At 51.5% G+C, this 21983-nt stretch overlaps 1 protein-coding gene across 2 annotated transcripts in view; it reads left to right on the forward strand.

Annotated features, from left to right (window-relative positions):
* Window positions 1-21983, forward strand: part of MTHFS (methenyltetrahydrofolate synthetase) — a 139430-nt gene that overhangs the window by 32702 nt on the left and 84745 nt on the right. The window contains exon 5 of one of the 2 annotated variants that reach the window (XM_019640195.1): window positions 1092-1463. The exons of the other annotated variant lie outside the window; for it this stretch is intronic. Coding sequence (XP_019495740.1) covers window positions 1092-1125 — 34 coding nt within the window. The 3' untranslated portion in view covers window positions 1126-1463. Of the gene's footprint in view, window positions 1-1091; window positions 1464-21983 lie in introns of those variants that run through there. 2 annotated transcript variants of the gene reach the window in all.

Genomic DNA, 21983 nt, shown 5'->3' on the forward strand with positions numbered 1-21983 from the left:
TGGGCGGAGCCTGCAGAGGTGCCACATATTTTCCTGTTTTAAGTGGATGCAGGACCCTCTCAGACCCTGACGGTGTCTCTTCTCAGAATGACCAGTCACCAAATTCATCGTGTCCAACCGAGGGAGCTCTTGCAAACTGGGATGGTTTCGCTGGCTCTGTGAGTGTCCTGAGACGTAGAAATGCACGTCAGTTAGGGCTTGCTTGGCTGCATGTGACCGGAAACTCCTCTAACAATGGCTTCCACACACAGGAATTACTTTTTCACAGGTGACGAGAACCCTAAAGTAATCTGTTCAGGGTTGATGCAGCTGCTTAAGGGAGAAACCACGTGTCTAGCTCCTCCGGCTCCCTGCTTTGCCATTCTTAGCATGAGGGTTGTATCTTCCTGTTTGCAAGAGGGCTGCTTCTCCTCTAGCTATCACGTTGACATTCCAGGTAGGAAGGAGGGAGGAAAACAAAAGGCATAGGCGTCTACCAGCTGAGTCCATTTTGTTCTCCCTGCGGTCCTACACAGTAGACTTCCCTTGACGTCTCACTGGCCAGGCAGGCTCGCCTGGCCATCTCCAGCTGCCGTGGAGGTGGGACGCGTTTTCAGCCGGATGTACTGCATGCTAACAAAATTAGCGTTCTGTATTGGAATAGGATATTGGGAGAAAGGGAGACTGGTGTTGGCTAAGCCACCAGCAGTGTCGATTGCAGCGAGGAAGGGAGAGATGGTGGGATGGGGGTGGGAGAGGAAGACAGAGAGCACGGGAACGAGAGAGCTAGTCCACTGACACCTCAGCAGTGCTCATTATAAAGCCGAAATGTCACGCCAGGAGTTTCTAAATGGTGCTTGAACTATTTTCATCTCTTTCTAAATGGGTCTTTCTTGACTCAGCAAATACCCCCAAATGTTTCCTGAGACTCTAATTTGTACCGTCGTTTGAATCTCCTTCTTGACAAATGCCCAACTCGTGAGACCCTAATATTTTCCTTTATTTATAAACAACTCTTTCTGGCTGTTTAGGAAAAAAAAATAAAAAGGAGGATAATTAAAAATACATAATTACCCAAAGATGACATTATTTCTACTTCGATGTCCCAACAGGGAATTCCACCCTGGAGAATTCATGAACACCTGACCTGGAGAAGTGGAATGAAAAACATCACAGGAGACCAACACCTTGAATTATTGATTAGCGAGGTGCTTTTCCAGGCTCTCTGGGTTTAATTACACATTCCAGGGGAGGCGTAGCAGGCAGGAGAGGCAGAATGCAGAGCATTCAAGAAGCCGAGAGGCTGGAAACTGCCAAATCGTGTTCCTTTGTGGAAAACAGTAGCTATTTCATGAGCACAGGCTCTGAGAAAAGGGGGCTTGGGGAGGAGGCCAAGGAAGGCACGATAAGAATTCCGGCTGGGGCCGGCCGAGTGACGTGATGGTTAAGAGCTGGCTTGGGACGCCAGAGGGCCCCGGTTCGGATCCCACATATGAGGACCAGTGACACTGCCCTCTACAGCTAAGATGCTGAGCAGCAGCTCAACCTGGAGCTGGGCTGCCATGAGTCGCCTGCAACGGCATAGGCTGCAGCCCCTGCTGCAGCGGGTTGCCATGGGCTACCGTGTGTAGCCAGCAGCCAGCGTGAGTGGCCAGCAGCCGCAGTGAGCGGCCGTCCAGAAGCCGGNCCCAAAGATGACATTATTTCTACTTCGATGTCCCAACAGGGAATTCCACCCTGGAGAATTCATGAACACCTGACCTGGAGAAGTGGAATGAAAAAACATCACAGGAGACCAACACCTTGAATTATTGATTAGCGAGGTGCTTTTCCAGGCTCTCTGGGTTTAATTACACATTCCAGGGGAGGCGAAGCAGGCAGGAGAGGCAGAATGCAGAACATTCAAGAAGCCGAGAGGCTGGAAACTGCCAAATTGCGTTCCTTTGTGGAAAACAGTAGCTATTTCATGAGCACAGGCTCTGAGAAAAGGGGGCTTGGGGAGGAGGCCAAGGAAGGCATGATAAGAATTCCGGCTGGGGCCGGCCGAGTGACGCGATGGTTAAGAGCTGGCTTGGGACGCCAGAGGGCCCTGGTTCGGATCCCACATATGAGGGCCAGTGACACTGCCCTCTACAAACGACAGCAACTTGTCTGTTCCCCTTCCCCCAATTCCCCAGCACTGTTCCCATCCCCCAATTCCCCAATAAAAATCTTTAAAAAAAAAAAGGATTCCGGCTGGTCCCTGGACAAGGAGATGGCCGGCCAGGAGCGCCATGTTACGTCCTGTTGAGGGAGCAGGCCGGGGCCGGCAGGTGGATGTGGAGCCCCCGATATCTGCATGCCCATTCTGAGAATCCCAGGATCTTAGCCAGGCTCCCAGGACCTATTGTCATGAGCATTTCTGGGTTTCCCAGGACAAACAGAGGCTTCTTGGGACTAAGGCCAATTTATGAACAAAGGGATCAAGATTCTACAACTAAGAGCATAGATCCGGTCTGTCCTGTGCTCTGGGTGGGGGGGAATGTCTGAATAATTTAGGGCCCACCCCCAGGGAGGTGGATTACCTGGGCTGGCTTCCAGCTGGGGTGCTCTGTTGTATGTAATGCAGGGGGCACCAGTCTGATGGGTGGTAGGTAAGCCAGCCCTAGGGAGCGTGTCACAACTTCCAGGCTGGCCTTTGGGACCTTGAGTCAGACTCCTCACCTCGTCCATACTCTTACCCTCTGGATTCAGGGCACACCCAGTGCCAGCAGGATGCCATTTCATTGCTGCGACAGTTTGTGACACCCTCCATGGATGCAGCTGCTGGGACTGTGTCCCTGACCCCAGACCATTGGGCCTGGCTCCTGCCCACCTACTCTGGGTGCTGATTCCACAATGGCATTCCAGCCAAGGGGAGCTGGCACGCTGTGCCCACACAGATGGGGCTGGAATGTGGTGAGGCGCCCCTCCAGGGCAGGGAGAGAAGAGAGGAGGGTTGGACACAGGGGCTGGGTATTATTTGGAGCCACTTTGTCACTGAGATGTTCCAGGTGCATCCTGAGAGCTGTGGCCAGATGGGCTCTGAAACTACCGGCAGGGCCTGTGTCCCCTGGCTGGGGAAGGAGGCAGGATGGGGGCGGGGAGGCCTAGAGGGCGGATGAAGGAGAGCCAGCGAGAGCATCTGGTCTCATTCCCTCCCTCAGTGGTTCCTCTTCAAGCCCCTTCCCTACTGCACGGTTACTGCAAACCCCTTTTTATAAATTGATGCAGCTCGTATTTCCGAGTGCCGTCATGCTTTAGACCAGGTGCTCAGACTGCCTTACTGGAATCCCAGGGTGACAGGGGCTGCACTGGGGAGGGGCCCAACCATCCGCCAGACAATGTGGGCTTTTACAGTGACGGCGCTTTGAAGGAGCCGGTCCTTCACAGGGAGGTGTGACTGTCGGGGAGCTCCAAGCAGGCCCTGGCAGTATCTGAAGGGCGAATGGGGGCAGGTACTGGGACAGGAGGGAGGAAGAGTGTCCTGGCAGCTGAACAGAGAGGAGTGTGCAGCCCTACTGTGGGAGGGAGCATGGCAGATCCGAGGGACTCAGAAGGCTGGGGTGGTGGCAGGGGACATAGCGACAAGACAAAATGCAGGACGGGCTGAGAGGATGCACGCTTCCTGGCCCAAACGGGAGAGAAAAGCAGGTGGTTGCGGTGACCTTCCTCATCACCACGCTTGTACTAACACTTTCATGGTGCTGACTGTGTGCTGGGCATGGCTCTCAGGACTTGGGAACTGTCCTCGGAAAGAAAGTGCGAAGGGCAAGGAGGCAGGATGGACTTCCGGGGATCCCCAGGGTTTCTCTGGGGTCAGCACAGAGGAAAACACGAAATGCCTGCGGCTCCGCACACACCTGGGGTTCCTCCATGCTCAGTAAAATAATCATTTTACAAGTCAGCACGGACCCTCAGGAGTTGGGTGTGTAGTGGGTGATTTCACAGACCGGATAGCCAAGGGGCCTGGCATGCTCTGCCTTCCACCTACGATTTGTTTATATGTGCGGGGAGCCTAACGCTGATATCCATTAGGAGCAAAGGAAGTTTCACGTGTTTGTTGTTTAGCGTTATTAGGCCAGATGAGGGCTTAGGACGGGCGCCTTCAGAAACGCGATGCATCGCTGGTTTGATTAGAACAGAGATGGCGACACACACCGTTTAATGCCGTCCTCTACCGGCCTGTTTCTCTCTTTCCAGGATGGATTGCATGCTTTTCCCCAAGATGTTGGCAGACAGCTGATAGTAGACTGCATGAAAACCGTTAGGCTTTCATTTCAGAGCCAGATCTTGTCGAGTTTTCTGAAGGGCTTCATGGGCAGGGAGCAGGGGTTGTTGTCTTTGCGCTTGGCCTTCATGACAGCTGGAAATCTCTGTCCTTCCAGGAGTCAATGTGTGACAGAGGGTTCTAGGATCACATGTGCGGTCTGCACGCTTGTGGGTACCTGGCTCACATCCCACTCACGTGTCCTCATTGGGGAGGAGGGGTTGACAGGGCTGCTGTGGGGGGTTCGTGCGCTGCCTCACGTGAGGACGTAGAGCACATGGCAAGCTCTCGGTGAACACAAGTTATTCGTCACACATATGTTGGCATGGGGGCACATTCTTGCGCACCTGCAAACGCGTGTTCATCCTGACACGTACATCATATGTGTACCTGCACACGCATGCACACACATGCACACATGTGTGCTGGTTGAAATGGAGTAAGAGTGAATTTGACTAGAAGGTAAATTACCTCACTCGCTAACCCATCCAACAAGGGTCTGACTGTGTCCTCAGGTGACTGACCTCCAGCCCAGGCCTGGGTGACCATAATGCCCCTAATGGGGTCAGACAGCCAAGTGCTGACCATGCCCTGCTCTGCAGCCAAGATACCGAATGTGGGGGCGACAGGAGCAGGGGCTGTGCCCCCCGGCCCCCCCGCCCTGGTGCCACCCCTGGGACGTGGAGTGGGGACTCCTGGTCTGCTTTGCCTTTGCTTTCTCTGGCCCCTCTGCCTGGAATTTCGTCTCCACATCAACCCTCAGCCCAGCGTCACCCACACTGCTGGTTGGCCTGGCTCAAATGCCACCTCGTCCAGGGTGACTTTCCGGATCCAATCCTCGCCACCTCTGAACCGTTCTATTTGGACCTCTTTTGGAGAATTTGGCATTGCTGGCGTGTGTCGTCCCCATCAGAGCTCCTCTAGGCTGGTCTTCCCTGAACCTCCACATCAAGCTAGGCCCAGAGAACATCTGCCCAGAGCCATTCTAGGGGTACCCCTCCCGACTTTCAGTTTTATCAGGTCACTCCTTTGCTGTAAGCCTGCCGTTGACCCCACTGCACTTGGGATAAAATCCATAGCCTGTCTCATGCCGCCGGGCTTGACTCCTCCCTGCTTCTCCAGCCTCATTCCTGCCTCGTATGCTCCCTCCCACCAGGCCCCAGACACGCTCGCCAGCACCTAGAGAGTGCCAAGCCTGCCCTGCCTCGGGGCCCTTGCACGTGCTGGGCCATCTGCTTGGAGTTGTTCCCCTTTACCAGCCACCTACTCAGTCTTCAGGTCTGAGCTTGTTTCGCTTCCTCAGAGAAGCCTTCCCTGGCGTCCCCTTTCTCACCCACCGGTCACTTAGATCACATGGACTTATCATTCATGACCGCGTGTATTTGCGTGTTTGTTTTGGTGATGGTGTAAGCTAGGCGTTCCCGCTGGAACTCCGGGAGGGCAGGGCCAAGTCTGTCGTTCGGCCCCGTATCTGCAGCGCGTAGTGCGGGGTCTACAGAGACAGGTGCTCAGAAGTAATTATTTTTGTGAGTGAGTGGAAGAGAGATGGGCCAGCACAGGTTGACCCGAGAGCTGCCCCTGAAATCGCCCTTCGTGCACTTCCTGTTTTGGATTCCAAGCCTGCCCAGAATTGAGGCCTTTGCTTGTGAAACAGAGCTTGTGCTGTTGCTAACCCAGAGCCAGGTGCTGCTGCCTGGCCCGTTCCCAGCCCTCGGGGCCTGTGTTCCGTGGGAGCTTCCCACGGCCCAAGGCCAGGCTCCACTGCGGTCGGCCCTTGTCCTTGGTGGCTCTGAGAGTGAGAGAGTGCTACCACTGAGCTCCCTGGCAGTGACCCACATGACTGGCAGAGACTCAGGCAGACTCACCAGCGCCAGTGTGTGCTCACTTAGACCCACATGTACAGGGACAGGTCCACCTGTTAGAAGCCATCACAGTTTCCTAGTTAAGTCAAGCAGAAAAGGGCGGCACGTCTTACCCAGCCTCACATCCTCAAGCTCAGAGAGCCGGGGGGCTTCGTCAGGTCAGCTGGCCCAGCCTCCTGCTTCTGGACCCTTCAGACACCTGAGCCCGCCAGACAGAGGCCTTGTCAGCCCAGAAAGGGTGCTTCGGCAGGCCCTGCGTGAGCCGTTAGGGGCCCTGGAACAAATGACAGGCCTCTCAAAACGCAGAGATGAGGCGCTTTCTTTTTGACAGTTTGAGGTTTAAAATTACACAGTAGAACTAATGGGCTCTCTCTGTCTCATAATTATGTGTGTCGTGACACAGACACTTAAATGTTCGGCAGCTGGTCTTGGATGCAATCCCAGCGTCACGTAGAACTGTAATGTCGTGGCCGACATCAGTCCCTGGCGACGCTCACTGCCCAGCAGTGCCACTCCTGTCAGATGTCCAGTGGGCTAGCAGTCAGGAGGAGGGCTGGGTTCTCTGTGGGCTGTCACACGGCCCCAGGACGAGGAGGCAGGAGCCACCGGCTCAGGAGCCCGTGGGACTCAGTGGGTCCTGGGGCTCTGCCGTTCCGTCTCTGCTGGAGATGACAGAGCTGTCACATGTCACAGCCCAAACTAGGCAGCACTGGAATAACTTCATGTACATATGTGGAATTAGCTGTGCACCTTTAATAGAGCGATCGCGGAGGCCTGAGCTTTCAACTGTGTGATCTACAAGAGTGAACACAGACCACTCTGCCAGGAGCACCTCAGTGTCTGCAGTCATCATACTGGGAGAGGTTCACCCTTGAATGGGCTGTGTGGACATCAGTGGTGAGGCGCTCTGGATCTGCCTGGGCTGATATCAGTAAGCCGGCAAGCTGAAAACGAGCATTCTGACAGATAAAGCCACCGGGATACAATATTAGGTGGTTTAACGATAGGACATGTCTAGTATAATAGTTTGGACTTCCTGAGCTACTTAAGAAACTTAATTTTTTCTCCATCAAAAGCTCTCTCCATCAGAGCTCTTCCGGCTCCAAGCGAGAGACATGACTGTGAAGTTATTAAGGTGCCGGGGGATGTGTTATCAGTAAAGCAGGAGGACCCGCTAGAGCAGCTGGGTGTGTTGTCCTTCCTTCTGCAAAGAGCTAGCATAGCCCAGCTCCACCCGGTGCATCTTTTGCTCTAGGAGAGAAGAGGCTTTATTTATTGAGGTAATTTACATACAGCGAAATGTATCCATGTGAACGGTCCAGTGTGATGAGCTTTGACCAAGGTAGAGGTCGTGTGACAACCGATGCAGAGCGCTCCCATCACCATGACACCGCCGTGGGCCACCCCCACCCCCGCCAGTCCCCTCCCCACACCTGGTGTCTCTGCTTTCTGTCGTAGTTTTGGTCTGTGTGGAATCTTATGTAAATGGATTCCATAGTCTATCTTGGCTTGAGTCTGGCTTCTTTCACTTAGCAGAATGCTTTTGCGACCTGCCCACGTTCTTGTACATATCAGCAGCTCTTTTTATTGCCGAGTCATCTTCTGTCGCACAGTTCTACATCCGTTTGCTTGCTGTCCACAGCTCAGGTGAGGGAGAAGCAGCAGCCTCATTCTCACACATGGTGGCCCTGTGGGCAGAGTGCTGGGGACCAACCAGACGGACAAGACTCTGCCTGTTTTTCGCATCTGGTGGGATTAGTCCAGATGATTGCACTCATGGCAGCTTCCATTGGCCAAAGGGGTCACCTGTCTCTCCACCTTGTCAGCAGCCATGCAGAGACAAGCCCGGTCAGCAGCCTGGGGAACTGGACGTGGGGTCCATCTGTACGTATGGGTCCATATGGTGTTTGTGCCCGACTCCACCCCACGGCCACCCAGCCCCTTCTCTCATTTTCAAGCACTTGCCTCCAGTCAGAGTTTCTAGCCCGCTGAGTAGGGCAGTAGGATTGTGCCTCCTCCACGGGGTTCCACGCACATGTTGTCGATGAGCTGTGTTTCCTAGGCTCAGACTCCTCGTGTGTGGGTGCAGCTTTTTGATGGTGATGGCAGGTGGGAGGTGGAGTAAAGTGGCTGGGAGGGCAAGGGGTTGAAGAGATGAGATCTGAGAGTTTGGAATCCTGCTCTGAAGGTTAACCCCCCCATCAGAGACCTGTGTCTTCAGCTCAGAGAAGAAGGCAGCCTCTTTCGTCCCTTTCTTATGGAGTAGAACCCCTGCCCTGCCCACTGGGCAACGTGGAGGAGAAGGTCAGTTTTTACCGCATCTGGCCGAGGACCCCCAAAGTATCAGAAACCTACAAAGGATGTAACATAGGATATAGTCAAGGCCTCATGATTTCTGCTCTGATAAGAATAACCACTATCACAGTAATGACTCGCTTTTCAAAAACCACACAACGGCTTGCAAAGCACCATTTGTGTAAATTACCTTATTTCATTTACTTCCTTTCCTACTTTTGGGTTCTCTGCCCTGGAACCTTCCTCCCGACACTACAGGCCTGCTCTTCAGTCGGCTCCCTCCTCCTCGGCACTTGGTTCTCTGCTGACTGGCCACATGTCAGCCTTTGTCCAGAGCCTGCACAAGAGCTGGGGCCTTGTCTTCCTGCTTCTCTCTGCCTTGACATCTGACCTTAGTAGTGCTCAGTAGGTCCTTGATTTACTTGTTGATTCGTGATGCCATGGTGTGCAATGGTCTTTAGCCTTTCTGAGAAAACTACAGTATGGTTCCATCATAAGAAACATTAGGAACACAGGTCTGGTAACATGATTTGATGACTGCACATAAGCACGCCCCCTCTCCCCATCTCCAAAAAAGTTGAAAAATCTCTTGCTTTCCTTAAATTGGCTCATCGGCTTGATAATCTTTTTTTTTTTTAAGCCGAGCCATCCTGCCACCTGTTGGCAGCTCAGCGGCTGCTCAGCTCGGGCCAGGAATCGAACCGCTGTTGCTCAGAGCTCAAACTCTTGAGTGAGCTCTTAACCAACTGAGCCACTCAGCCGGCCCAATCCATTTTTTTTTTAACCAATGGGTTTTTCGCCACTTATTTCAGTACCTTGGAGAGTGTCCGATTGGGAGAAGGATGGGAGGCAGAAGGCTAAAGAAGCCATAAGGCACAGGTAGATTATGGATGTACCTCCTGATTAGTCAGAAGGTGTCATAGACACGGAGAAGGAAGGTCAGGAATTTGGGGCCAGTCAGGGTGCCCTGAAGGAGTCTCCTGAGATGGCCTGTCCTGGTAGAATAGATACTGGTGTCATCCTGGATGTCTTCTGGACTGACTCAACGGGTTTCTTGGTTAAGTTTTGAGCAATACCAAGTCAGGGGACCTTGACCTTAGGATGCTGCACCCACCTAGGGACCCAGAGTGGTCTGGGTTCAGAAACTTCTTTGGACTCAGAGAACAAACAGTTCAGCCACAAGTCGATGGGACTCAGTTCCTTTTTCCCATTACTACAAAAAGAAGCTGAACTTAGTTCCCACTCCTGGCTTCAGGGGGTAATGGTTTGGCAGGTGGGTGGGACGAAACCTGAGTACCATGTCTGTCTGTAAGACCCCGGGGAGCGTGGTGGGAGCTGGCTGGGCCCATTCACCTGTGAGCCAGCTCAGCCCAGAAATCAGAGCGTTCAGTTGTGAACACAAAGGTGAGGGCTTCAGACCCTGGGACAGAGAAAATGGCAAATAGGCTCGTTTCATTCATCCAAGTTCTTTTCACTTTTTCATCTAATTTCAGATTACCTCTTGGGTGCCCACTTTATTAATAAATCAATACTTTGGACGTGACAGTAAATGGAATTTAGCAAGGAGATCATGCATCTCATTGACAAGCCCCCTGGACATAGAGAAGATGTCCAGGGGTCCCCTCCCTGTATGTGAGCATTCTGAGGTGGCTCTCATGTGTCACCCGTCTATGTGGCCTCCTCCCTGGTCCTCTCCAGGCACCTTGTGTAAAGCCTTACACAGTGTTAGAAGGAAGAAGGCTAAGAGCATCGGACCCCTGTGCCGGCTGGGGTAGCAGGCAGACATCGTGTGGCTTACCCAACTGCCTGGAGCTGTTTTTAGTGTTATGTTACTTGGAAGTATATTCCAGGGGATGGTAGACGCCCATTTCAGTCAAGTGTCACCAGGCTGGGACTAGGGGGAGACAAATGCCCCTGTGCTTGCATGACCCTGGGAGGGTGTGCCTCCTGAAATTGTGGCCCTAGGCACCCAGTCCTGGCACACACATAGTGAATGAATGAGCTTCTCTCAAGGGGATCATGGGAGGTTGGATGGAGAGAGCGACTGGATTCTCTTCAGGGCCTGAAAGGGAAAGTTTGAGCCAGTTTTTTCTAAATCTCCAAGGACGAGGTGACTAAAAGGAGGCTACATGTGTGAGGGGAGTTAGGACACAGCAGGCTCAGAGTATGCTAGCACCCTTCCCCCTTCTGTCTCCTCTGGGGGGGAGCCTTCAACTGCATCGGCGAGGTCTCCCCACTCTTCCTCCATCACCTTCCCCACCAGGAACACAGCAAGAGGGAGAACTTGCTACCCGACTCTTCTCAACAAAAACTTGCCACAGTTTCTCCAACCAGGACATGTCTCTAAAGAACCACCTTAGCAGCCTCAGTAATGTCCGGGGCTCAGACAGGGCTACCATCTCTATCAGCCAATCAGCCCACCTCTGCTAAGCTATTGTACGAAATCTTCTTTAAAAAAAAACCCCACTGCTGTATGTTGGACAATTCCTTGCTGTCTTTAGTTGTTTTACATCTGGCTTTCCGTTGGACGTTTCTCAGAACAGTTCAGTCACTACGGAATGAAACAGGGTAGCTTAGAAACCGGGTCAGCAGTTCCCTCACACTGTCTGCTTAGGCTGTTGGGTGTCGTTGCGGTGCTCAGATTGGGGTTCCATTCTGGAGTCAGAGCAAACGTTTCGAGTCCTCTTGAGTTAGGCCTTTGACCCCACGCTGACCTTGAAAAAGAGGGAAGGATCCCATGCAGACCTTGATTGTCTAGAGCAGTGGTGCTCAACTGGGGCAATGATGCCCCCTAGGGGACGTTTGACAATGTCTGCAGACATTCTTGGTTATGACAACTTGGGGAAGAGTAGCACTGGCATCTCATGGGTGGAGGCCAGAGATGCTACTAAACATCCTACAATGCACAAAGCATGCCAGTAACGCCACTATTGAGAAACCCTGCTGCAGGCCTTGGGGGGGGTGTCTGTGTGTCTGTGTGTCTGTGTGTGTGTGTGTCTGTGTGTGAGATCAGGGCCAGGAGGCTTGGCTACCTGGATTCCCAGGGACTCGACATGAGTAGGACCAGTGAACACCGACTTTGCAATGAGATGGATGAAGATATTAAAGGATATTAAAGAGGGAATATGAACCTCTCAGGTCCACATGAAAGAATTTTCTATTCTTAGTTGAAAACCAAACGCTATCACTATGAGCACCAGCACTTTGGGGCTTCGAGGCAAGTCCGTAGAGAAACGCAGGGCCGATATAACTGCCTGGCCAGTGTCATCCCCCACCTCTCTTCTAACCGAGGAACTTCTTTGTTCCAAGCGATGTCTGGACAGCTATGTGTGCAGCTATTTTTTTCCCACTGTGTGGGACGTCTTGGGTCTAAAGTAATGATATTTAATTACTCTCCAGGCAGTCTGCTCCCTCTAAGTGAAATGCAGTGACGATTCGGCTGTTTACTCTTAGCAAACATGATTTGCCAGCATTCTCAGTGATGTTATTTCAGACAGGGGCTCATTAAATTCTGGCTGAATATCAGAACGCCACATTTCCAGTGTTTGGATATACTCAGGTACCTGGTTTAATTAAAATACATCCATTCAGCCTCAGATGTCTACATTTGACTTTTCCCTTCACAAGTCTGGCTAGGTCCCCAGATTTAGCCATCATCTACAAGGGTAGTTATTACATTAGCATTTGACCTTGGGTACCCTTCCAGCTAAGGGACAGGTCTCTAAATTCACTCACCCCTTTGCACAGGCGTCTGCATGTGTGTGTGCAGAGGGGATAGGGTAGAGAACAGGGAGTGCCAGGCCTCCCCTTGCCCCTAACACCCTCCTGAGACTTCTCCCCACCCCTGGTTCTGCCTCCTTCTTGGGTATTGGATGACCCCTTGGTCGGCTACTGTGTGCCCTGTTTCCTGTGTTTGCAAAGAATGACCAGGACCAGGACCACTGCCGCTGTTGATGTGATTAGTCTCTGTTCTCCACTCCCTTCTCCTGCACTCCACGGCAGGAGTCCTCAGAGCCAGCAAAGGGAGGCTCTGGGCACATACACACAGACTTCCATGTCATACACACAGACTTCCACGTCAAGCTTGCAGGCTTGGCGCGAGCAAGCAGTTTGTTACTAGGGTGTGCGTGGAGGGCCGCCCGACAGGTGGAGGGGTGGGGTGCTAATGGCTTCTGGCTCATGCAAGCCCCAGATTTTGAACCTAATCCCCGCCTTCACCTGTGTCCATTGTCCCTTTATTAGTTCCTCTCCCAATGCCCGAGTTTGAGTGTGTCCTATATGTCCTGCCAGGACCCTGCCTGGTACAGGAGTTAATGACGTTGTCATCTGTACCCTCAACATCTGGCCCACAGCCCTGCTTCTGCACACACCACACTGTCTTGTAACGATCTGTTTACGCACCGGCCTGCCTGAGGAGACTGGATTCCACAGGGCGGGCACAACCTCTCTGTGCCCACATTTCAATATCTGTAATACAGTCATAAAATTGTCCCCACCTCACAAGACCCTTGTACAGACTAGACGTGATCAGTAATTGCTAGCTTGAAAATAAGTAAGTAAACATCGGTGGTCCCAGGGAAACAAGGCTCAAGTGCGCGTGCTGCTTCACTGCTGCTGAGTGTTGGGCTGGAGCATAAATGCAGTTTTTGCTTGTTTTCTGCCTCTATTCTCTTTCTTAGCTCTGGATGAGGGACTGCCCTCCAGGAGAAGCCACTGTGGTGAAGCAGGAGAGGGGTTGGTGAAAATGGGTTCTCTTACTCCCGTCGGCACCGACAAGCATAACTGAGGCTCGGGAATGACAAGAAGGCTTGCAGGAAGCACAAGCAGAGGGCTCTGCCTCTTTCCAGACGTCTGGGGAAGCCCCAGGGCTGGGAGACGGCTGGCCTTCTGCCCGGTGTGGAGGAGGGGACCCGGAGCACGCATCTGCTCTTGAGAAGGGATTTCTTCCACTTGAGTGAAGCTCTTTGGTGGGGAACCTGCAGAGCTGGGCCAGCATCCCAGCAGGACAGAAACAGAGGAGGAATTCTCTCTCCTCTTGGGGTTTCTCAGTTTACCCAGGAGGCCACTATATCTACGGGGCCATTTGCCGACAACAGCACTGTAGGCCTGGAGGGACACTGGGCCTCACACTCTTCAAACCTAATGTCCCAGGGATAACTGGTCCAGGCTCTGAGGATGACTGGCCAAGGGGTGTGCAGTGATAACTTTCTGTGTCCTACCCACACTTGGAGTCTAGAGCTTTAGCCAATCCCGAAACAGCCCAGACTCGGAGCTGCTAGAAGTCCCCACCCAGACTCTGCTGGGATTGCCAGATGGAGGGATCGGGGAGAGAAAGGTTCCTGAGATTGTGCACAAACTTTGCATTGCAACGGAAGGGAACATAAGTTTTTAGACCTCAGTTTTTCTTGGGAAACAAGAAATGTGGAGGTTTCAGATTACTCTTGCAACTTGAGGCATGTCCCCTTTCTCCTGCAGGCTGCAGGCGTTCGTCCATGGACCCTCCTCCATGTGACACTAAGAGGTGTCCAGCTGTTCTCTCAGAGACAGGAGGGCATTAACTGCAGGGCAGGGCAAGAAAGCCTGTTTTATCTTGGGTCTAACTAGCAGCCATCAGACTGACACAGTGGTCCCCATCTGAATGCTGTGGCTTCTCTCTACTGGTTAGACCCCTGGATGGAAGAGGAATGTTTTCTTAGTACTCTCAGTCCAACACTCTGTTCCCTTTCATGTGGCCACAGGCACCGGTTCTCCCCCCACATCCTCACCCCTACCCCCCCACACAAACTCCCCCCCATCTGTGGAGGGGTGAGAGCTTGGAGGATGGGGAGAGCCTGTCTCACTGACGGGGCTTCTCCAGAGCTGAGCACAGTGCCTGGTTCACAGTCGGCACTCAGAGACTATTTGCAGCATCAGATGGGTCCTTAAAATGTACTTGTCTTCCTTGGAAGCACATTAGAAGGCAGAGAAATTCTTCCAGATGCCTAACCTTGCATTTCTAATTATTTGATTACTTTTTCACACTATGCTCCTTCTTAAAGATGTTTCGAAAACTCATTGGCCAGTTAGAGAAGGAACTTCCCAGATCCAAAGATAAAACAGCTTCTGTGTTGCCCAGTGTGGCAGCCACGAGCCCCACAAGGCTAGTTCTCCTTGAGATGTGCTGTAAAAATAGACTTAGTACAAAGCAAAGAATGTAAAGTAGCTCGTTGCTGTTTCTTCTATTAATTCCACGTTGACATGATAATATTTTGGCTATATTGAGTTAAACAGAATATATATGAGTATTACTAGCTTCACTGTTTCTTTTTTACTTTTTAAAATGTGGCCACTGGGAAATTTACAATCACATATGTGGCTTGCATTGCGTTTCCACTGGATGGAGCTGGTTGTCTTAATATCTTAGAGCTCTGCCCATCTCGGACCAGGAAGGGACCAGGAAGGCACCGACTTGCCATGTGTCTTTAAAGACGCCCTCACCTTCCTCTGGCCTCTTTTCCCTCCTGTGGAATGGGAGTGGATTCCATGCCCTGCAAGGTCTCTTCCAAATCCATGCCGCATGACTTACGTGGAGGAAGGGCCAGCCACCCAGAGGCCCCCGCCTCCCCCAGCAGGGATGAAAGCACCTGGTGTCCCCCTGGTGCAGCCACCCGTCTACCTTTGTGGTGATAACTGTCGGCAGAGGGCTGGCCCTGACTGTGTGAACATGGCTGCGACTCCACCAGCCAGCACGACAACCTCGGAAATGATTAATGCAAAATGGGCTTAAACAGATGAGCCAAAAGGGCAGGAGTACAAATGCTCATTTCTCTGCCGATTTAGACGTTCTGTTTTTCTGACATTCACAACTGAACTGTATCTTGTCAACAATTAGAGGATGAACCAAGGCCCTAGGTTCCGGCAAACAGCCAGAAGAGGTGTTTAGCATCACACACGAGAAGGAGGCTGCGTTTGAAATGATGACCCCCTCTGCCCTAATCGCTGTTTCTACAAATTTAAGTATGATACTCAGCGCTGGTTATGGAAACAACCATTTAAATGGCTCAATTTTTCTTCATCATACTTTGCTTAATACAGACTCAGTGAGGTGGAAATCTCGTTTGTACAGAATTATTTACAGTTTGTTGGGTTTTTTAAAAGACCTGTTTGTAAGAAGACACATAATGAGCTCAACTGAGCTGACTTCTGAAAAAAGCTTAATCTGTGTGCTGGTCCCATCTCGTCAACCCGCTTCTAATGGGCTCGGATGCCTTTCCCCGTTCCCCTCATCGGCCCTGCCTGGTGGCCTCATTCCTGGGTTTATGTCCCCTCACAGTGGATGTCCTTTTATTTTTTTTTCTGCCTGGCATCTTACGTGGGCATCTTAGTGGGAGAGCAGCCTACTTTCTAGTACAGAAGCCAAAATGGCCAGACGCTTGCTGTCCCGTGTCCTGGGAGCTGGGACGCAGGGCTGGTAGTGTATTGTTTACGGCGCATTCAGATGCAGATAAAGAACACAGCCACTTAATGGCTCAGTGGACCAGAGAATGCAGCATCTCACCCAGCAGGGAGCCCAGTGGAGGCCAGGCCAGAAACGCTGTCCTTGGTCCCAGAGTCCCAGCTGTCCTAGGTGCACCTTTGCATCCGCCCTTCTCTGCACTTGCCTTCATTTTCCTGTTGGCTGCAGCAGCTCCAGGCAGCGCGTCCGGACGTGGCCACATCCACGTGAAAAGGCCCAACTCCTGTGTGTCAGTTATTACCTCAACCAGCAGACACCCCTCGCATCTCATGGGCCAGCACTGCATCCCACGCCCATTCCCACTGCAGGAGCCAGGCTGTGTGGGGGTGCTGGGGCCCCTGGGAAAGAGCAAGGGCAATGTGGGGTGTGCCCACAGAGTGGGCAGACAATGGGGCAGCCACAGGAGGGCGCCAGCGCAGGCCACTGACCTTTGGCACTTGCTCTCACATTTCCTGGCTTCAATCCATCAGTGATTCAGAGCGCATCACATGCACTACACCCCGCAGGCAGGAAGGCGGGCTCTAGTTCGCCTGCCCTTCTACACAATCATTACAGGCGCGTTATGACAGCCAAGTTCTCAGGCAGCGTTCGCTCAGGCTGGGCTGAGGCCTGCCCGGCATGAGAGCATCCACACCCCTCATGGACCCGATCGGACAGCTCTTCAAAGAACAAGAGCAGAAAGCATCACTGCATCCGAAGGCAAGTTGTTACGTAGCGCGCTCTGCCCACACACCTCCAAGTGTGGATCAGAGGTTATCACACTGGTCACTGCCATGGTGTCTGTAGTTGGCCAGGGCCCTGTGACAACTCAGATTACCAGAACCTCCATGTTTTCTTCAGGGCAACCAGGATAATACGAGCTGCGTATTAGCCACCATCTCCCCACTCAGAGGGCAAAGCTGTTATACAAGTAGAGTGGAATGAGTGGGGTTCAAAACTAAAGTCAAGTAAGGGGATGCACTTTGTAAGCTGGGAAGCATTACAGAATTTAAGCTGTTTCTGCTAAAATTGCTTTGGCAAACATTCATGGTTAACAATTCTGGAGATGCAGGTAGGAAAGACCCAGCACCTTCCCCCAGTGAAATACAAGCTGGTCAGAGAGATGGGCAAGTGAGTGACTGTGTTATATTACATGTCATTATTACAATGCGACAAGAGCAGGCATGGAATCTTCCAGTACAGACTTTTAATAAAGCTAGTAGAGCTTAAAAAAAAGAAAACCTATATTGAAGGGACTTGAAGTTTACATTAGTTACAATAATATTAGCTATCGCAGCAGCAATGACAACAACAAATTCCAGGATTTCAGTGGCTTGACATGATAAGATATTTCTCACTCATTTCATAGTTGAGTGCACGTGTGTTCCCAGTGGGGTGGGGATTGGGGTTCGGGATGAAGGAGGAGGGGTGGAGAAGTTGTGCTCCACAGTTGGGGTAGAGCTACCCACCCTGTTAGAGGCTCTGCAGCTGTAACATGTGGTGGCTTCTAAGGTCCCTGTGCTGATGGGGAGCTAGAGAGATTAGGGAAGACACACCCAGGCTTAACCATCTTAGCCTCTGAGGGACACACGTTCTTTTCCCTCATATTTCATTGGTTAGAGCAAGTCCCAGGGCCCCATCGGGGCTTTAGAGGGTTGAAAATGCTGTCCCTGGCAAGGTCCACTTTCTCCAGAAACAGTTCAAACCTGTAGCGTGAATCTCTGGTGGGCAGCAAGCCAGCTGTACCCTGGAGGGCTTCCTGAATGAGGCAGGCTTAATGCAGGGCTTGACGGGCAAATGCAGTCTGTCAGAAATTCCAGGTATTGACACACATTCTAGCCAGAGGGAAACTATTTGCAACAGCAATCATTATGAGAAGCTTTGTGAAAGATTTAGAGTCATCTTTGTTCATTAAAAAGCTTTCAGATGTTTCATATTTGACAGAGTGTTTGACAGAATATTTTACAATCTGTCTGCGTGGCATAAAGATCCGTAAACAATTTCTGGGTTAAGAGCGATGACTTCAGTTTTCTTGCTAAGAACATCCTGGGTGTCAGATTGGAACCTGAGTCCGTGTGAGGTTTGGGCAAATTCGGGTGCATAGCAGGCACAGGGCCTGTGTTGGGGCCGTGAGCTGAGTGAGCGTGACCTTGGGGCCAAGGCTTCAGCGCGGGATTGGTCTGAGTCACAGTAGCAGCAGATTGGGAGGGTCTGACCAGAGGGGTCAGCTGAACAACTGGTCTTTCTGAATCCTGATTTCTTCATCTGTCAGATTAACTTTGACCAACAGGGGATGGACACCAGGGGATTGTGCCTCACACCTCCTGCTCATGGATGGACTGTCCTGCTTCATGGCCATTCTGTGGCCTTGGAGAAGGCAGTCTCGCTTACTACCAAGCAATGACCAGCTCAGTAACAAACGCCACACTGGCCTTTCTCCCTCTCGGCTTCATTTTCCTTTTCCCTCACTCCTGCTTCGTTGACAATACAGTAGGAACACAGCTTACAGTTTCAGTTCAGCATTCTCGGAAACCCAGGCCAAGACAGTGCATAAAGCAATTTCACTGGTTCGGATGGTTTCCTCTGTCTAAAAAGGTTCCTGTCGTGGGATTCCTGGGTTTAAAAGTATGAATATTCCTGTGGCTGTGAGAACTTCATATCAGACTTCAAATTACCTTCCCCAGCCCTCAGTACAGCTGCTACATGACAATCTCTGCATCCTTGAGTCAGACTGGCAGCACTCATGACTGAGCTGAGGATGGAGCTGAGGTCCTCCTGACAGTAACTCACAGAGGTGGCTGCACCTGAGAGCACTGACAACCCATTTATTTATACAACCAAAGCTGGTTCAATGTTAAGGTATGGAAAACTGTAACCTTTGCTGAAAAGGAATTTTAACCATTTGGGTATATGTTCCCTAGGGGGAAAAAAAGCCTACGCACCCAACCTTGAAAAGTGTGCTGGCCCCTGGTAATTGCTCTAATTACCTGTGAGTTAATTAGGGACCATTATGCATTCAGAAGTGAGGTTTTCGTCCTTCAACATTTGCATTTCCAGCAAGAAGCTCATTCTCTATGCATCATAAGGTGAGTGTTCCCTGCTGATTTCCTTCCTCGTCTATAAGCTGGGCTCACTCTGGGATGCTATAATCAGAAGTCCAGGGAAGCCGGGAAGAGGGGGCAGGCTTCCTGGAGCACACGGATGAATCTGGAATCGCTCTCACTCCAGAAACAAGTATTTAGATGAGACTGAATTCGGACAGCTCTTTGAAGGGGCTGCTTTTGGATTGGTTCAGTCATAGTCACAGGCTTTCCAGAAGAAACCAAACATCAGACACGTCCATCAGTAAGACATGGCCATTGTCGGGCTCCCACGAAGAGTCTGGGAGAAGCTTTCCAGTGCCCGGGTGGGGCCTGCCCAGGTGTATGGCACAGCAAACCTGGCAGCCTGAGGAAGCCTCAAGGTCTGCAAGACGCTTGTGTCCCCTCTGTTCTCCACTGACTTCGCCGCCATGTGTCCCTGAGTTCCTTTTGGTGTCACCGATGGACTGAAGCCTCAGTCGTCAGCCTTCTCACTTCGTCTTGGGGTTGTGGCTTATTTCCACCTTCCTGGGGGAAGCGAGGCAGGGGAGAAGGAAGAGGTGGTCTCCCTCCATCAGCCAGCTCCGAGCACAGACGATGGGTTGCAGGACAAGAGGCTCCTCAGGGGGCAAGGGGGCTCTGCCTGGATAGACTTCAGTGCTCCGATGTGAGCCTGTGTGGTTGGAGGACTGAGGTCCCCTTTGGTTTGCTGGCCACTGGCCGGGGTTGTTCTCAGCTTCTAGAAGCTGCTTATATTCCCTGGCTCGTGGCCCTCTCTGTCTTCAAAGCCTGCGGTGTCGGGTCAGGTCTTTCTCATGCTCGAAGTATCTGTGACCTTCCCTTCCACCCTCCTCCTCCGCACCTAGCCAGAGAAAGTTTGCTGCTTTTAGCGGCTCATGCAATCATATTAAGCCCATCTGGTTAATCTCTCCTTTTAAAGGTCAGTTGTACCATATGACACAGCAGTCACAGGAGTGATCTCATGATATCACAGGTTGTGAAAGATGACCATGGTCCATCTCTGGAGGTCATTTTAGAGAATCTGCCTGCAATACTCCCATTCAGAGATATTGTAGATTCTCTGTCAACACAGTGGATAATGAGGTTCTACTGAATCAAAGATTTCACTCCGTTCATTCAACAAATAGTGAAATACTTACTCGGACCACACACCTGAATACAGTGGTCTCTGCCTTCAAAAAAATGCACAATCCGGGGGTGGCTGATAGTCATACCATGTGATAGGGGCTATTTAGAGAGGTGGGTACAAAGTACGTTAGTGGCTGCAAAAAAGGAATAACCAGCTCTGCTTGGAGCAGTGGTGGGGGAGGTGATTATTAGAGGAATGTCTGCAAGAAGCTGAAGTTTTTGTTGGATATAAGCATGTCTTTCTGAATGGTATTTGGCTAGTTCTTTTGTCCCCCAGAGTCTCTCTCGATTTCCTCATCAATGTCATGAGAATTTTAAAGAACATGACCTCCATAGTGCATGTCACTCGTCCTGTCATTTGAAATACATTTCCTGGTGAGTGTGTGAAAGAGCAGATGGTAGTGAAGGCGGGTGGGCACAGAGAGGGTGAGGGGATCCCTGGAGCCATCTTGCCTGCCTGCCTCGGTGCTCAGTGTCGGCTGAGTTCCTCTGACCTGCTCAGTAGGGAGGGAGGTCAGAGGTCAGCATCAAGATGGACTTCAAGCTGCATAAACAGCAAGGTCATATGACAAGGAATTCAGAGGTGGGGTGACCTTGAAGTTGACTTAATCCAGTGGCACATTTTTTTTCCAGTCCTCTTGGCTCTGCTCTTCTCAGGCTAGCAAGAGGGTTCTAGACCGAAGTTCTGGACCTCACATGTGGGTCCAGGGAGGAACCCACAGCAGCCTTTCTAGAGGCTCTTTGAACCCAGTTGGGTGAATCCAAAGGCCTTATGCTGATGAACACCGTCCTGGGAGCAGCAGGGACTTAGACGAGTCAGGACGCACCCTCAAGCTGCTATGCACTGGGGAAGGGGTGAAGGTAGCCAGAAAGCCCACATCCTGGTTGTGAGTCCTAGCCCCTCACCTCAGGATACTTGGGACTTTGCTCGGGCACTGGTGATGGAGCCGTTCGTATCGTGTGACTCCTCAGGGATCAGAAAGCAGAGAGCTACAGCTTGCCCCAGGGCAGTGACTAATGGTAGCTTGTGGGGCATTGTGCCAGTGGGTCAGTGCCTGACACAGCCATACAGTGAGAATACATGGTGCAGCTCGCAGGGCCTTTGCAGGCCTTTGTAAGTAGGCCACGTTCCTAGAATGAGGCGTAGATAAATGATACTCGGATAAAAATGTCTTTTCTCTTTAAATCAAGCCTTCCTTTGATTCAGGGAAAGACATAAAAACTCCGAGTGCAGAGGCGCTGCAGCACTGGTTCGGTCTCATTTTCAGACTTGCGGAAATTTATAATTGGTTTTCCAGTTGTCAGCAAGGCACTTAATGGCTTTTTACAAATTGTTTGTTGTATGAACAACGTCGATGGGAACCAAAGTGAAAAAAGAAATTAAGCCATGCTCCGACCACTTACGCCAAATCGAGCTACTTGTATTTGTTCGTGCTCAGTTCATGCTTTGCCCCTGTGCACACAGACTGTGACCACAGAGCAGTCACTGCCTAATGGGTACATTAGCACATTCTGTGTTTAGTATGTGATCGCCATAGTAACACTCGATAATGGCAGCTGGTCTGTAATGGGCTTCTGAAAACGAAAATCAGTGACGTCTGACACAACCACACCCTTGCTCTTCCTACCCGCCAGCCAGGATGGAGATGTGGAATCGGTTTGGGGATAATTTTCCCCCTTCCTGCTTTATTGTGGGAAGGGAGCTACTGCTCCCGGAGAAGGAAGGCATATGCTGTCCTGCTGAGGCATGAGCTCCACATCTGGGGTGCTTCCTTAGCATCTTCTTCCCACCATCCTTCAGAACCAGTGACTACCCAGCATGTTCACACCGTCCTCAGCTCCCATGTCTACCCAGC

This window comes from Hipposideros armiger, unplaced genomic scaffold, assembly GCF_001890085.2.
Source record: "Hipposideros armiger isolate ML-2016 unplaced genomic scaffold, ASM189008v1 scaffold_48, whole genome shotgun sequence".
In the NCBI taxonomy this organism is placed as follows: domain Eukaryota; kingdom Metazoa; phylum Chordata; class Mammalia; order Chiroptera; family Hipposideridae; genus Hipposideros; species Hipposideros armiger.